The 15,058-nt window shown below is 35.4% G+C and overlaps 1 protein-coding gene and 1 long non-coding RNA gene across 5 annotated transcripts; one reads left to right on the top strand and one right to left on the bottom strand.

The window, feature by feature from the left end:
- Nucleotides 1–657: 657 nt before the first annotated feature.
- On the top strand, nt 658–5,569 carry LOC113318462 (protease Do-like 9). The gene is made up of 9 exons (XM_026566625.1): nt 658–1,416; nt 1,997–2,196; nt 2,295–2,475; nt 2,580–2,771; nt 3,462–3,694; nt 4,503–4,604; nt 4,711–4,761; nt 4,867–4,971; nt 5,137–5,569. Exons 1-9 carry the CDS (start codon nt 783–785, stop codon nt 5,233–5,235), a joined length of 1,797 nt encoding a protein of 598 aa, XP_026422410.1. The 5' UTR covers nt 658–782; the 3' UTR covers nt 5,236–5,569.
- Nucleotides 5,570–6,331: 762 nt separating this feature from the next.
- Nucleotides 6,332–8,445, bottom strand: LOC113317730. Of its 4 annotated transcripts, none has more exons than XR_003343906.1 (4): nt 7,966–8,445; nt 7,573–7,853; nt 7,386–7,455; nt 6,332–6,465 (listed from the first exon to the last, which is right to left on the bottom strand). It is a non-coding gene; the product is annotated as an uncharacterized LOC113317730 (long non-coding RNA). The 4 variants fall into 4 exon arrangements; XR_003343908.1 differs by having other exon boundaries at nt 7,573–7,789; XR_003343905.1 differs by having other exon boundaries at nt 7,573–8,445.
- Nucleotides 8,446–15,058: the final 6,613 nt, after the last annotated feature.

The raw sequence follows: 15,058 nt of genomic DNA, 5'->3' as shown, positions 1-15,058 counted from the left end.
CTAGTTTCTTGTAATAATACTCTTTAATAGATTAAATCTTTATTCAATTGACTCGCACAGAGCTTTGCTGGTAACCTAATTTTACTTATATTTCATTAAATATATTAGAATTAAAAATATAATTTATTATAATTAAAATGTATTCAAAACTAATTTTTGAAATATGTCTATTTTTGTCATTAACTATATCACCAGAATTTTAAATACTAATTACCGAACAGAATTTACAATTTATTAATTTCACCGTACTTTTTAAATTATGGTTTACCAAACGTCATGCCGATTTATTTTCACAGCACAACACAACATAAAATCACTTTTCTAAAACTCACACCAATACCAAACTAGCCATTAGATTCCCTCTCCCTATATACAACCTCAACCATTCTTTCAAAATTAAAATATGAGTAAACGTAACAGGGCTTTTTACTTCCCAAACATGACAGTAGTTGATTGGATGCGCATAAAATTGGTTGGATCCCCTGTTTGGCTGTTACCCCCTAACAAAGTTATGTTTGTATTTAAGAAAAAAGTAGCACTTCATCGTCCACCTGGCTAATCATCACTGACTAGCTATTCCACGTCGACCACTTGTTCTCCCGTTCCTGCAGTGTCAGTTCAGAAACCCAAAACGAAAAGAAAAGAAAACATTATTTCCTCTCTCAGAATACTCGCTCGATTTACGAATCCGAAAAGCTCTCCTTTATTTCTACTCCTTCCCCTGTCCTGTCATTAAAATCGGAACCGGAAAAAGAAAACCCTAATTTTATATCAGAGAGAAGATGAAACGAGGTCGAAAACCTAAAAATCCAGTACCCGAATCAATGCCAGATTCACCAGTGGTTGTAGATGATGTATTTTCAGTTAACGATGTTGAAGTTGCTGATGATACTGAAGAAGCAGAAGAACCTGTTGTTGCAGAAGAGCAACCTGATTCTGTTGTTCGTAGAGGAAGAGGAAGACCACCTAAGAAGAAATCCCGCAATGATGTAGAAAATTCCGATACTGCTTTTTTAAGAAGAAATTCTAGGGCTAATGGTGTTTGTTCACCTAATTTTAATAATAATGTATCATCCTCAGCTGTCCCTGTTGGTAAAGTTAATAATAATGTATCATCCTCAGTTGTTCCTCTTGGTATAATTAGTGAATCCGCACCACCAAATGTTACAAAAGTTGTTCCATCAATGGATGCAGTTGTTAAGGTATTTTGTGTACATACAGAACCTAATTTTTCATTACCATGGCAGAGGAAAAGACAGTATAGTTCAAGTAGTAGTGGGTTTATTATTGCTGGGCGCAGGGTTTTGACGAATGCCCATTCTGTTGAACATCATACTCAAGTGAAGCTTAAGAAACGTGGATCAGATACTAAATATTTAGCTACTGTGCTTGCAATTGGGACTGAATGTGATATAGGTAAAGTGTCTGGTTTATTAAAGCTTCGATCTTTTATGTTATTTTTGCAATAATATTGATGTTTGGGGTTCTGCATGTGTGTTTATTTATGATTTTAGTAGCATATTAGTAGTTGCATGTGTGTTTGCATTATGGAATTATATGGATTCTGTACCATTTTTGAACTGCCTCTGTGGAATTAGGTGTATCTTTAGTATTTGGGTTGTAAATACAGGGAGGGGAGTAGGAAGAGAGATCTTTATCTGTTCAACACCAATAAGTAGCTTGGAAGTTCTAGAATTATGATTCAAAAAAGCATGCTCTTTTTATTGAAACAAATATGGAGGCCTTAGATAAGAGGGTATCCAGAAGTATGATTTGTGTAGCACACTATCTTATTGTTGGAGTGAGGTTTATGATGCCAACAGGTTCTCGTTCTTAACTAATTAGCTCTTAGTTTGCATTTGAGTCACGAGACATGTGTATTCCTGGAAGTTATCTCTTTCAGCAAATGATGTTGGAGTCACTTGATTGTACAATCTAAGATATATATTGGCTTAAAAAGAAGTCCTCATTGTGATTTTGGTTTGTGATTGTGCAGCAATGCTGACAGTTGAGGATGATGAGTTCTGGCAAGATGTATCACCGGTTGAGTTTGGGTCTTTGCCTGCTCTTCAAGATGCTGTGACGGTTGTTGGATATCCCATTGGGGGAGATACAATATCAGTGACAAGTGGTGTTGTGTCACGCATTGAGATTTTGTCGTATGTACACGGGTCAACTGAGCTGTTGGGACTCCAGGTCATTCAAATGGCATCCACTTATTATATTATTCATGTCTTCCATCTGTTTTATAGGTAAAAGTTTTTGATATCTCTCATTTATGGTCCTTTTTGCAGATAGACGCAGCAATCAATTCAGGAAATTCTGGGGGTCCGGCTTTTAATGATAAGGGCAATTGTGTGGGTATTGCATTTCAGTCACTTAAACACGAGGATGTGGAGAATATTGGCTATGTCATACCAACACCTGTGATTACACACTTCATTCAAGATTATGAGAAAAACGGAGAATATACTGGTAGGGTTAAATGCCAAAATGAAATTTGGGTCAGCTGTAGTTTCTTTGATGTGGTCTGAGTTTACATTTCCTTATTGCAACTCTGGACATTATTCTACCTGTAGGATTTCCAAGTCTTGGAGTGGAGTGGCAGAAGATGGAAAATCCTGACCTGCGCATGGCTATGGGGATGAATTCCAATCAGAAAGGTGTTCGTATCAGAAGAATTGAGCCAACTGCTCCTGAATATAAGGTCCTGAAGCCATCTGATATTATCCTCAGTTTCGATGGAGTTGATATTGCTAATGATGGGACAAGTAAGCCTTTCTCATTGTTGTGATATTCATTTGTACAATATGCTGTTAATATGCTGTTAATATGGGTGTGATCCATGTCTCCTGTTTAGTGACATAGCTATTGTTCTGCTAAGTACTTTTTGATGCCAACCAGTGGTTTGTTCCACTTGATGGCTTGATTTATGTGATTCCATGCTCTGCTTGTTCTTTTTGAAATCATACTCTAAATTCCAAAGAGTTGTGAGAAATTAAGGATGCCAAATCTTGAATGTGACATCTGTTTACTGGTAAAATAAAGAATTCCTGTATCTCCATTTTGTTTTATTGATTCATTGTTTCTATTTAAGAATCTTTGTGTTGAAATGAACTTTCTTGTTTTCAACATATCAATATGGTCTTCACTTATATGCACTTTACATTCTCCTTCCTTTTACGCTATGATTTTGATTGGGATTTGGGAATTTGTTTGGAATATTTCGTCAATCTTTAGCGAAAAAATAAATAAATGAACAGAAAAGAAAAGAAAAGAAAAGAAAAGAAAGAAAAGAGTTACTAAAGAGAGAAGTATTTGAACCAAGCATGTTACTGGTAGAACACCTTCTTATTTAGAACTAAGGAATCACTTTATTAAGTAAAATAGTACACCTTATCTTTCTCCTGATAGGTATATTTCTGAGTTATGTTGGTTTTTTCCGTTTTGGTGTATTTCAGTTCCTTTCAGGCATGGGGAGCGTATTGGTTTTAGTTACCTTGTTTCCCAGAAATATACCGGTGAAAATGCATCAGTTAAAGTTCTACGGAACTCAAAGACCCTTGTATTCAACGTACAACTTGCACCTCACAGACGGCTCATTCAGGCACACATCAAGGGAAAGCCACCTTCATATTTCATTATTGCTGGATTTGTCTTTACAGCTGTATCGGTTCCTTATCTTCGTTCTGAGGTAGGCAAGTTAACATCTATTTCTTAAGTACATGTCGTCAGCAGGTATCAACTATTGGTTCATGCATCTAGTTGCTTGCTTAATTTTTTTTTTTTGTGATCAGCTTCTGTCAAGATTTGATACACTTAGAAATTCACACAGACTTGATTACTGAGGATAATTTTCAGAATGCGGACATAGTCCTCATCCATCCGTAGATTCGTTTCCGCTTGGCCCTTCAATCGCTTAAAACTCATTCCAGAAATTGAGACTTCACCATCATTGCTCTGTTTTCATATTCCTAAAGGACTTCATGAGCTTGAATTTGGGTGGTAATTTATTGAGTTTTTTTTTTTTTTGATTGGGTTCTTAAGTATCGGTTTGAGGCGGGACGACTTTTGGTATGGTTTGCTTTGTCACGTTTATCAACCAACTAGAGCAAATTAGAATTATGCTTAACTAGTAGCCCTTTGTTTTGCTCTAGTAATATGTATTAGTAGTCCTGATATGAAAAGGTTGCATATGGTTCTGTTTCCACCTTATTTTTCCAACAGAGCCCCGACATCTCAAGTCTCAGTAGCAATCCAGTACACATAAATATTAGATTCAGTTTTAGGCGAGCATCTTCTTTTATATTTTTTTACTTGGGTTACACCCTTACTCAGTGAAGGAACCCCCAAGAGGCTAAGACCACATCTTATTCTTTAAGTAAAAACTTATATTATTTAATTTTGATAAAGTGTTATCAATAGATAATTTATAAGTAATGACCTAGGGAGCGCACACCTAAAAACTCGCATAACCTGTGTTATTTATCAAAATCTATCAGTACGGGAAGGATTACGAGTATGATGCACCAGTCAAGTTGTTGGAAAAACATTTGCATGCAATGGCACAAACAGAAGATGAACAGCTGGTGGTGATCTCTCAGGTTATCTTCTCTCTTTTCTTTAGCCTAGCTTCCATGAGCTGTTGAATCATTCTGTTAATCTTACTCTTCAAACTCATTGAAGGTTAATTTGGCAAATATCTGGCAGGTGCTTGTGGCTGATATCAATATTGGGTACGAGGAGATAGTCAATACCCAGGTGAGGAACTCTTCTAGTTTAGCGTAGAGGTCATGTTGTTTAGTAGCTTATCCCCCACATTATGTGATGTTACTTTCTGAAAGCCTTATAAGTTCATGCTTTTAGGTTCTTGCTTTCAATGGTAAACCTGTAAAAAATCTGAAAGAGTTGGCACAAATGGTGGAGAAATGCAATAGTGGATTTTTGAAATTTGAACTAGAGTACCAACAGGTGTGTTCTCTCTTTCTCTCTAAATGCATGTGTGTGTGTATAGACACTGCTAGTTGTACTAGAATGTGTAAAGTCTATACTGCTAGTTGTATTTCCTAGATAGGTGTCTTCGTGCCCCTATTGCTCTCCATCTCTAACATATGACTTCACTTTTTTCATCTGCAGATAGTGGTCCTACAGACTAAAACCGCTAAAGCGGCAACACTAGATATTCTTACTACACACTGCATACCGTCACCAGTGTCTGATGATCTGAAGACATGAATCAGAACTGTGACAGGGTAGGATATGTGACGTCATTACGCCGACTGGACTCAGCAACTCTTTTTTTGTTCCTTGTGTACCTAGTGTAGTAATTTAATGGGGTAGAAGATGTCATCTCAATCTTGCAACCAGTTCCTTTATGCCTTTGGTTTCTGCTGTTTTCTGGGGGTCATGAATTCCATGCTTAACAAACTATATTGTTATAGGTCAACTACCCTTGATCTAAATGTAAGAAAAATCTATTGTAGAATTCTCGTTTATCTTTTCTTGTTGAATAAGCTTAGAGAAGAATCAAACTTGATGGTGAATGATATGGAGTAGTTCCTCTTTAAAATCTTGTGTTTTGAGCCACTAATTGAAATGCCGAATGGTTGGTGAAGCAAAGTTGTTTCTTCAGCTGGCAGAGGATCCTAAATCTTGGTCATCTAGGTTTAATTTTGATCGAATTTCACTGGAGATGGAAACCTTAGTTAAAAACATTTTAGAATATGGTCTGTGAGCTTTTATAATCAATCACTTGAAAATGGATTGTCCAAGTTCCAGTGCCAAGGATTGCTTGTAATGGCCTCCCAATTCCAGTAGCTCAAATCATTCATCAAATGAACCTCATATCTCTCCACATAGGCTCAATGCATGATGGATCTATGAGACATCTTTAAGTTAATTTTTGATGGAAAAAATTCATTGTAGGCCTAAGTCGTCGAATGACCTTGAGTAAGGATTAAAGAATAGCAACATATGAGCTCGTTTCCGATAAAAAATTCTAAAATCAAGTATCTTTATAATGTATTTGATAAAAACGAAATCATAAACTTATTATACTATATTATTTTATTTAACCTTTCCATAGTAAATTTTTTTTTTTTTATTAAATATCCTTAGTTTTGACATCCAACAAATATACCCTTATACAAAAATAAATATACCCCTATCATTTAAAAACCTTATCCATTACAAATTAGATTACCTTAATACCCTCACTCATATAATGTATTTCTTTATTTCAAAATACAATAAAAATTTGTATCTAACATTTCACCGCCACCACCACCACTAGTCCACCACCGCCCGCCACCACCACCACCCGCCACCACCGCCGCCGTCGCCAGTGGCGTCAACAATCTAAGTTGATCCCCAAAAACAAAAATCAGAAAATAAGAAAAAAAATATATTTAATGTCAACAACCAAAGTTGATTCCAGAATCTGGTGTCAACAACTGAAGTTGATACCTGAAACAAAAATAAAATAAAAAAATCATGAAAAGGTAATATGGCGTTAACAACCCAAGTTGATCCCAAAATCCGGTGTCAACAACCGTAGTTGATCTCCAAAACAAAAATCATAAAAAGGTAAAAATAACATGGTGTCAACAACCGAAGTAAATCCCAAAATCTGGTGTCAACAACCGAAGTTGATCCCCAAAAACAAAAATCAAAAGCTCATAACAAAACAATATGGCATCAACAACCGAAGTTGATCCAAAATTTAGTGTCAACAACCGAAGTTGATCCTCAAAGAAAAAATCAAAAAATAAAGTAAATAAATATAAAATAATATGGCCTCAACAATCAAATTTAATATCATAATATGGTGTCAACAACCGAAGTTGATCCCAAAATATGGTGTCAACAACCAAAGTTGATCCCAAAAGATGGTGTCAACAACCAAAGTTGATCGACTTCCGTTGTTGACACAATAAGTGAAAATACTCCAACTTTTTTGGGTCAACAATGGATGTTGATCCCATTTACTGGGATCAACAATGGAAGTTGATCCCAATGAACGACTCAACAACCAAAGTTGATCCCAAAATCTGGCGTCAACAACCAAAGTTGATCCATAAAATTAATGTACTAAAATTAGTACAAACGAACCAAGAAGACAAGGTTACTCATAAATAATACAAATGCACAAACTACAATGATCAGTTTTCAACAGTAGAGAGAATAGGAGAGATAATATTAGTCACCTCCCCATACCCAGTACATGTTCCTAGTTATAGTAAAAGTACTTAAATTTGGCTGGTGCACTCCGTAAATGGCAGTGAGAAATGCATGTGATGTGAAAATTCATGTTTATATAGCAAACTCAACAAGAAAAGGAAGTACTAAGAAACACCAACAACTAAAATCTGGAATAATTTACTCACCTAAAGCAGCACACGAAACGTTGTTTAGAGATTACAATAAAAGTGCTTTACGGCTGAAACATCACTGCAACTAAGCAATTCAAACAAAGTGAAATATGTATCATTTTGGCAATTGCAGCAAGGTATGAACAACAAGAGTAAAACAAAACAATGGAAGAAATTATGAACATACAATCAGAATGTATACCTCTTTTCTTTCGTATCATGAAGAAACCACACAACCACCATCTCCCAAACCACTAATAATTTACACCCAATTTCCACAACTATATCAACCAGAACCACCACCCACCACTATTTTCGTAACTAATTTATCATTCGAACCTCACCACCACCAACAATTACACATCTCCACCACCACAACAACAACCAGAACCATTTTAACCCCACCATAGCCAATATTTCTGGATTTCCATCACCAATTTTATCATTCCAACCAAAACCACCACCTTTTAATTAGGAGCAGTTCTTGAGAATAAATTCAATTAAGATTTTTAAGCTTAAGAAACATCAATTGCAATCTCTCAACCAGACCAAAAATTGAAATTGGAAATGAAAGTTTGAGAGACGGAGTGATTACCTCAAGTGCATGGTTGAATCAAGTTTAAAAACACCATAATAATGTTAGTCACTTCTTAGATCCAGCAATCAAAATCGATGACTTTTTATTAAGCAGTCGAACCTTTAATAAAACTAATAACCATGTTCAAAGTATCCAACAAAAATCAAAATCATATCTAGTTACCACACCACCACCACCACCAGTAGCTCAAATCCCTAATCCTAGCTTTATAAATTCAATCACCGTCACCACCACTACCACCACAAGAAACTAATACAGAAAAATAAAATGCATAATTAAAACCTCAATCTCTCTCGAACTCCAAAATCTGAATCAAATATTCATCTTAATAAAAGGAGAGAAAGTTCTCTTCCGGAGAAAAAGACGACGGTAGTAACAAAAAATTTTTGAATCTGAAATATCTAATATTGGAGAAGATAGTGCTGGTATTGGGGGTAGCGGTGGTGATGGCGGCGATAGATATGGTGGTGCTCGTAGCAAAAGTGGTGGAAAGAGAAGGAGAGATTCGAGCGAAGAAGAAAGAAATAAATGAAAATGAAAATGAAATAGATGTGGGGAGGGTGAATATGAGATTAATAATCTCTTCTGGATCCGGAGGGGTATTATTATAGGTGTCAAGGGTATTTGTGAAAGTCAGTCAGAATAAGGGTAATTATTAATTACCACTAAAAAAAATGATCTTGATTTGCCAACTTTAAGTTTACCCCCATAATATTTGGTTTTCCCTATTTACCACCCCTTATTTTTCTATTTCCCAATCCCCTTATTTGTCAGGAATTTTTATTTACACGCAAACACTAAAACCAACACAACAATTAAACACTAAAACTTCAAGTTCTAGTTTACTTCTTGTTCTTCTCCACCTCCATCTGCTCCGCAAGTCCACCGTCTCTGCTAGTCATCTCAATAAATTAAATATTTTTATTACTCCCTCCGTCCCTAATATAAAGGTGAAGAAGAAAAATTCTTTAGTACCAATACATAGGCATAAAATCAATTTCAATGTAGTTTCTTCCATATTTACTTTTATTAATGTGTGTGACATTAACAAGCTTAGTTAATGTCTTTAGTAATTCCCAATACAAATACACTTTTTTAGTAATGGCTTGCTGATGGAGAAAGGAATTCCAAGTTTTTTTACAAGAATGCTTCGTACAACCATAAAGTAAACACTAGTTACTCTTTGGTTATTAATGGTTCAATGTGTCGTGATAAAGACTTGATTAATGAAGAATCTAAGAGTTCTTATGTGAAATTGTTTTCCTAAGATTCTTATTTCATGCCGAAATTCGATAACATTGAAATGCCCTCATTAAGTGTTCAACATTCTATAATGTTAGAAAAATCATTTGAAGAAGAAGAAGTAAGAAGAGTAGTCTGGAATTTTGGTACCAACTACCAACAAGTCTCCGGGTCCGGACGGGTATATAATGGAATTTTTCAAATCAGTGTGGGAAATAATCAAGTTGGATCTCATGGTTGTAATCAAAGAATTTGAAATCCATGGAAATCTTGACTGGAGACTCAACTGTATCAACATCATATTAATTCCCAAATTCGAGGGTGCCACTTCTATGCATAATTTCATACCCATAAGTCTGATTGTGGTGTTTATAAGAAAATCACTAAGCTCTTAACATAAAGAATGAAAATGGTAATGCCTACTATTATCTCTGAGTTCCAGGGTGCTTTTGTAGACTCAAGACAAATCACATATGGAATTTTAATTGCATCAGAACTTATTGATGCTAGAGAAAGAGCCGACATCCCTGGATTGGTGGTTAAAGTGGATTTACAAAAAGCGTTCAAAAATGTTAACTGGAGTTGTATTGATTACACGTTAGCTATATTTGGCTTTGGTTGTGTATGGAGAAATTGGATTAGTCTACGACCAGATTTGCGATGGCTATCAATGGGACTACATCTACTCTTTTTAGAAGTGATAAAGGTATTAAACATGGAGACCCAATGTCACCTTTTCTCTTTATTATGGTGGTCGAAGTACTATCTTTATTGATCAAAAAAGCTGCTTCAATGGAGTTATTTGTTGGTTTTAAGCCTTCTCAAGATACTGCTGCTATTAATCATCTTTAGTTTACAAATGATCTCATTGTATTTATAGATGATGAGATAGAGCAAATCAATAATCTAAAAAATATTTTACTGTCTTTTGAACTAATTTCTGGGTTAAAAGTCAATTTTAGTAAGAGAGCAGTTGCGGCAGTTGGGGATGCACAAAATGTAGCTGAATGTGCTAATAGTTTTGGTTGTCAACTTGCTGCCTTCCCAATAAAATATTTGGGAATTCCACTAGGTAGTAAGTCAAAAGCTGTGGGAGTGTGGGATGTAATTTTTTAGAAGTTCCAGAAGAAGTTAAGTTCATGGCAGAGAAGATATTTGACAAAGGGAGGTAGGCTGATGCTGATTAAACATGTACTTTCTAGTTTGCCGGTATACTACTTATCACTTTTTCAACTGCCTGCTTCTGTGGAGAAGCAAACGAAAAAGATAATGAGACATTTATTATGGGGTTCAACTAAAAACAAAGCAAAAAGGAGTTGGGTGGGATGGAAAAAGGCTTGTTTATCAAAAGAAGGGGGTGGAGTTCGTATCAAGAAGCTTAGGGTGATGAACAAGTCATTTCATGCAAAATGGATATGGAGGTACGGTATAGAATAAAAGGCACTGTGGAGAATGAGTGTTAACCAAAAGTTTAGCGGCAATCCTAAGGCTTTGTATCCTAACTCGACAAACAAATCAGTCGGCAAAATTTTGTGGTCTGGCATCCTCAAGTGCAGCTCACAAGTGGATAACAACTAAATATTGCAGGTTAATAAGGGAGATAGGTGTTTGTATTGGAAAGATAAATGGGTGAATGGCCGCTCACTTCAATTTTTATTTCCTTCATTATTCAATCTCAGCAGATTAAAAGATGCAACGATACAGGAAATGCATACTACAGATGCAGGTTGGAAGTTACACTTCTGTAGGGAACTAAAGCAAAATGAAGTGGATGAAGTTGAAAAACTAATACCTATTCTACCTGATATTAATCCCGACAGTGGTGATGATCAGAGAGTCTGGCAATTTGGTTCCAATTTTTCTGTGCCCAACTGTTATAAAGCACTTGAAGACGATGGTTTGCTTTCTTTTCCTCACAAGATCCTTTTGAACCCAAAATATCTCGGAAAGTAATTTTTTTCGTTGTACTCTATGCTATAATGCAACACCAACAATGGGTACTATCAAGAATTCTATTCAAGTGAATGGGTGTTTACTTTGTAAAGCAGCTGAAGTATCTAATCATCATATTTTTCTTCACTGCCAAACAACAAGGTCAGTTTGGCTGTATTTTCTACAGGGTTATAATCTGAATTGGGTTTTCCAGCAGTCCATCAAGTAGACATGATGGGAATGGAACAAAAAAAAAAAGGCACTAATATGTCTAGGAAAAGAAGAATTTGGGACATAATACCGTTTGCTATTTAGTGGACTGTTTGGATTGAAAGGAATAATAGGACTATCAATGGCAAGTATATGAATCTGGACGAGATCATTGATAGCGTACGTAAAGATTTTCATTTTCAATTGGTCATTTAGTTCAAACATTTTTGATGGCATTACTCTAAACGTATGTTGTCTTGGGTCCATTGTAAGTTTAGCTCTAGTATATGAGCTTTGTATCTTTTTTGTTTACTCTGTTCTCTGCATCATCTTCTTAATGGTGTAGCTGAACTTTTCTTTTTCAATAATATTTTCCTTTTTGCGTCAAAAAAAATGGGATAAAACCTCTTATTTTATTGATTTTTCCATCTTTCCTAAATAAATGTATCGGAATTGATGAGGGTGAATCAGGCAATACTAGAAAAATTTATAAAAACCAAAAACTTTCTTATTCTAAGAGAATTCTACTTCTTCGCCTATATATAGGGGACGAAAGGAGTATTTAACTGGGAAAGTTATGCTCAGGCCCCACCTATGGGTAACCCATAATATGAGGCCCTTAATAAAAAGAAGTTTAAATCTAGGCCCCGTAATATTAAAAGACCTTGATACCCTTATGCATCTTGTCAAGCCCATAATTAAATAAAATTTAGATCTAGGCCTAAAATTATTAAAATATAGTAAACATGATGTCGCACCCATCTTTACCACCGATAACCACCACCAACTACCGCACCGCCCACAACCACCGCCACCACCACCTCTGGCCACCACCTCCAACCACCACCACCAACCGCCGCCGGCCATCACCACCGACCACCGCCTCCCACCAATAACATATGGATGTATAATCTGAAGTTACATATGCAACGTGCATGTGTATCCAGAGTTACACATGGGTATGGCATGAAAAGGTTACACATGCGTATGACATGTGTAAGCAGAAGTTACACATGCATATGACATGTGTGAGCATAGGTTACACATCCATATGGCATGTGTAATGAGAAGTTACACATCAAAAAAAAAAATAGACATCAAAAAGAAAACATAAAAAAAACATGTATTACTTTAAGATTTATTTACAATAATTTCTTAGCATGTGTAGTTAAAAGTTACACACGCATCTGTCTAGTGTAACTGGGAGTTACATATGCATTTATCTAGTGCAATTGAGATTTATACATGCATGTAACTTGTGTATTTAGCGTCAACTCCAATTCCAGCAAGACCGATACCACATATAAGCAATTAGATTTTATAAAGTTATTGGAAACCTGAAATATAACACCAAGCAATCAATTTCTATAAAGATTAAATGAACCATACACACAACAATGTACAGTTTCACATGAATCTGACTAGTGTAACTAGAAGTTAGACATTCATATTGGAATTCAGACTTCTTATTCCTTTCTAACCACAATCACATTAGATTTCACGACCGAATCTAGCAAAATCATCAACATCTTCCTAGTGTAACTTTTAGTTACACATGCATTTTCCTAGTGTAACTAAAAGTTACAGATGCTCATATACAAATCACCTCCAATACATGAATACTAGATAGTTCAGTTGTAGAAGGCTAAGGAAGTACCTATATAGATATAAACGAAGACTCACAATCTGTGCAAGTTTTTGCTGCAGGGCCATCAAATCAACTAACTAAGTCAAATAAAAAAGTGATTCAAAACGGACGTATTCATAGCACGATAATACTAAAAAAGACAAAGTTACCTGGCGATTAACAAGTTCCCCTCTAACCAGTGAGATCAACTCTAAATAGAGCTCGTACGTATAAGCACGCGCATACAAAATCTACCAAAATCATTTGAAACCAAAACAAAAACCTTCCTTAGAGTCACAAGCTTAGAATTTAAATTATATGCAATTATCAGTTCATGGTTTATGGTGGTTAAAGAAAAATTGACTATACTTACATTGTCCTGCACCGCCACTGGATCCAAATCCTCCTCTAAAACCTACACCTGCACCTCCACCACCAACACCTCCTAAAATCACAAACTCAATAGGATAGTTACAACAATTTGCAATTTCACCTCATAAAATCACAAACCCAATCCGAAGGCATCTACTTAGTTTTCGCATGTAACTAATAAACATAACTTCTCACAATTTCGGGTTCACTCAAACTTTTACACATATAATTAGCATGTGTAACTCGCAGTTACACATATAATTAGCATGTGTAACTAGTATATACACATCCAATTATCATTGCATACTCGTAAAGTCTGAAGGCATCATACTAAAAGCTAATAGTCCCTACCAAAAATATACATTTTTGGATATTTCATTTGATGTTCATACACTACTTTTTCTATGGACTTAAACTAGTTAACTTAGTTTCACTAGTTTCTCACACTTACTTCAACAAACCATTTTCATTACTTACATATAGGCAGACACAGGGGCATATGGATTCGACCGAAGTGGAATTATCTAATCACTCTGATCATCATTTATAAGCGTTAAAAACAAGTTGATCATTTCTGTTGTTTCAAGAAGGGTCTCTCTAAATTCTCGATCATTAACTGAAACCTGGTCATTCAAATTGGCATTAGGTGACAAGTAACTTTACATCTGCGCAGTTGGAACCTAGAAATCTGTTTAACATGTTATCGGACAAATCAAGATTAAAAATGTACAAGATACTCAAATCATCTTTGGATTCTTATTTCCGTCCTCGATATCCTCTTCTTGTTCTAAATCATTGCATTTGAAGTCCCCTCTTTCTACTCCGCCAACACAAGAACCTGAATTAATTACTATATGTAAGTAAAATATATGTAACCTGAAGTTACACATTTAATCAGTATGTGCAAGTAAAAGTTGCACATGCTAATTAGCATGTGTAACTAGAAATTACACATCAATTTAGCTTGTGTAACTTCTAGTTACACATCTAATTAGCATGTGTAACTAGAAATTACACATCTATTTAGCTTGTGTAACTGAGAGTTATACATCCAATCAGTATGTGTAAGTAAAAGTTACACATCCACTTAGCTTGTGTAACTGAGAGTTACACATCCATATAATGCAAAGAAATGTCTAATGTATTACACCTAACTGAGAATTACACATCCATATCTGTATTTGAATTACCTGCTATAACATCCTCTGATGTGTTTGAGCTTACAATGATTAACCTATAGCATCCTCACAACAATCATTAACTGTAAGATTTCCAGGCTTAATGTAATAAACAACAACTTGAGAATCCCTAAAACTGAAACATACTAAAAAGAAATATATGCAGTGAAAAGTAATGCATGACACCCCAAAATGGGTAGAGAGAACTTACAACTGTGATCGAATTAGAGAAAAAAAGAGAGGTTAGACTTATCTTTCAGTTCCACTTCATTACAAAATCTGCTAATATAAAATAGCAAAAGACATTTTGCACAAGAAGTGCTAATTGAGAAGTATGAACATAGATGTAATTACCTGCTTGCATAGAAACCATAGTGAAGCAACATCTTGGCTGGTGAAATTTATTGGGTATCGCTGAATCATTGCATAAGCTACTTCATCCAAGATGAGTTTCATGCCTCGCCTTACACAAACAAATAAAACCAACACCACCATAATTGAGAAACAGAATTAATACTGAATAAAGATC

Source organism: Papaver somniferum, chromosome 10 (genome assembly GCF_003573695.1).
Source record: "Papaver somniferum cultivar HN1 chromosome 10, ASM357369v1, whole genome shotgun sequence".
Classification (NCBI taxonomy): Eukaryota; Viridiplantae; Streptophyta; class Magnoliopsida; order Ranunculales; family Papaveraceae; genus Papaver; species Papaver somniferum.
This window is presented reverse-complemented; position numbering and strand designations above follow the sequence as displayed.

Bases quoted from the DNA above. Each gene is read 5' to 3' on its own strand.
- LOC113318462 (XM_026566625.1), top strand. From the start codon at position 783: ATGAAACGAGGTCGAAAACCTAAAAATCCAGTACCCGAATCAATGCCA. The intron at 2,476-2,579 runs GTAGGGTTAAAT...TTCTACCTGTAG, and splicing joins GAAAAACGGAGAATATACTG to GATTTCCAAGTCTTGGAGTG. The intron at 4,972-5,136 runs GTGTGTTCTCTC...TTTCATCTGCAG, and splicing joins TTGAACTAGAGTACCAACAG to ATAGTGGTCCTACAGACTAA.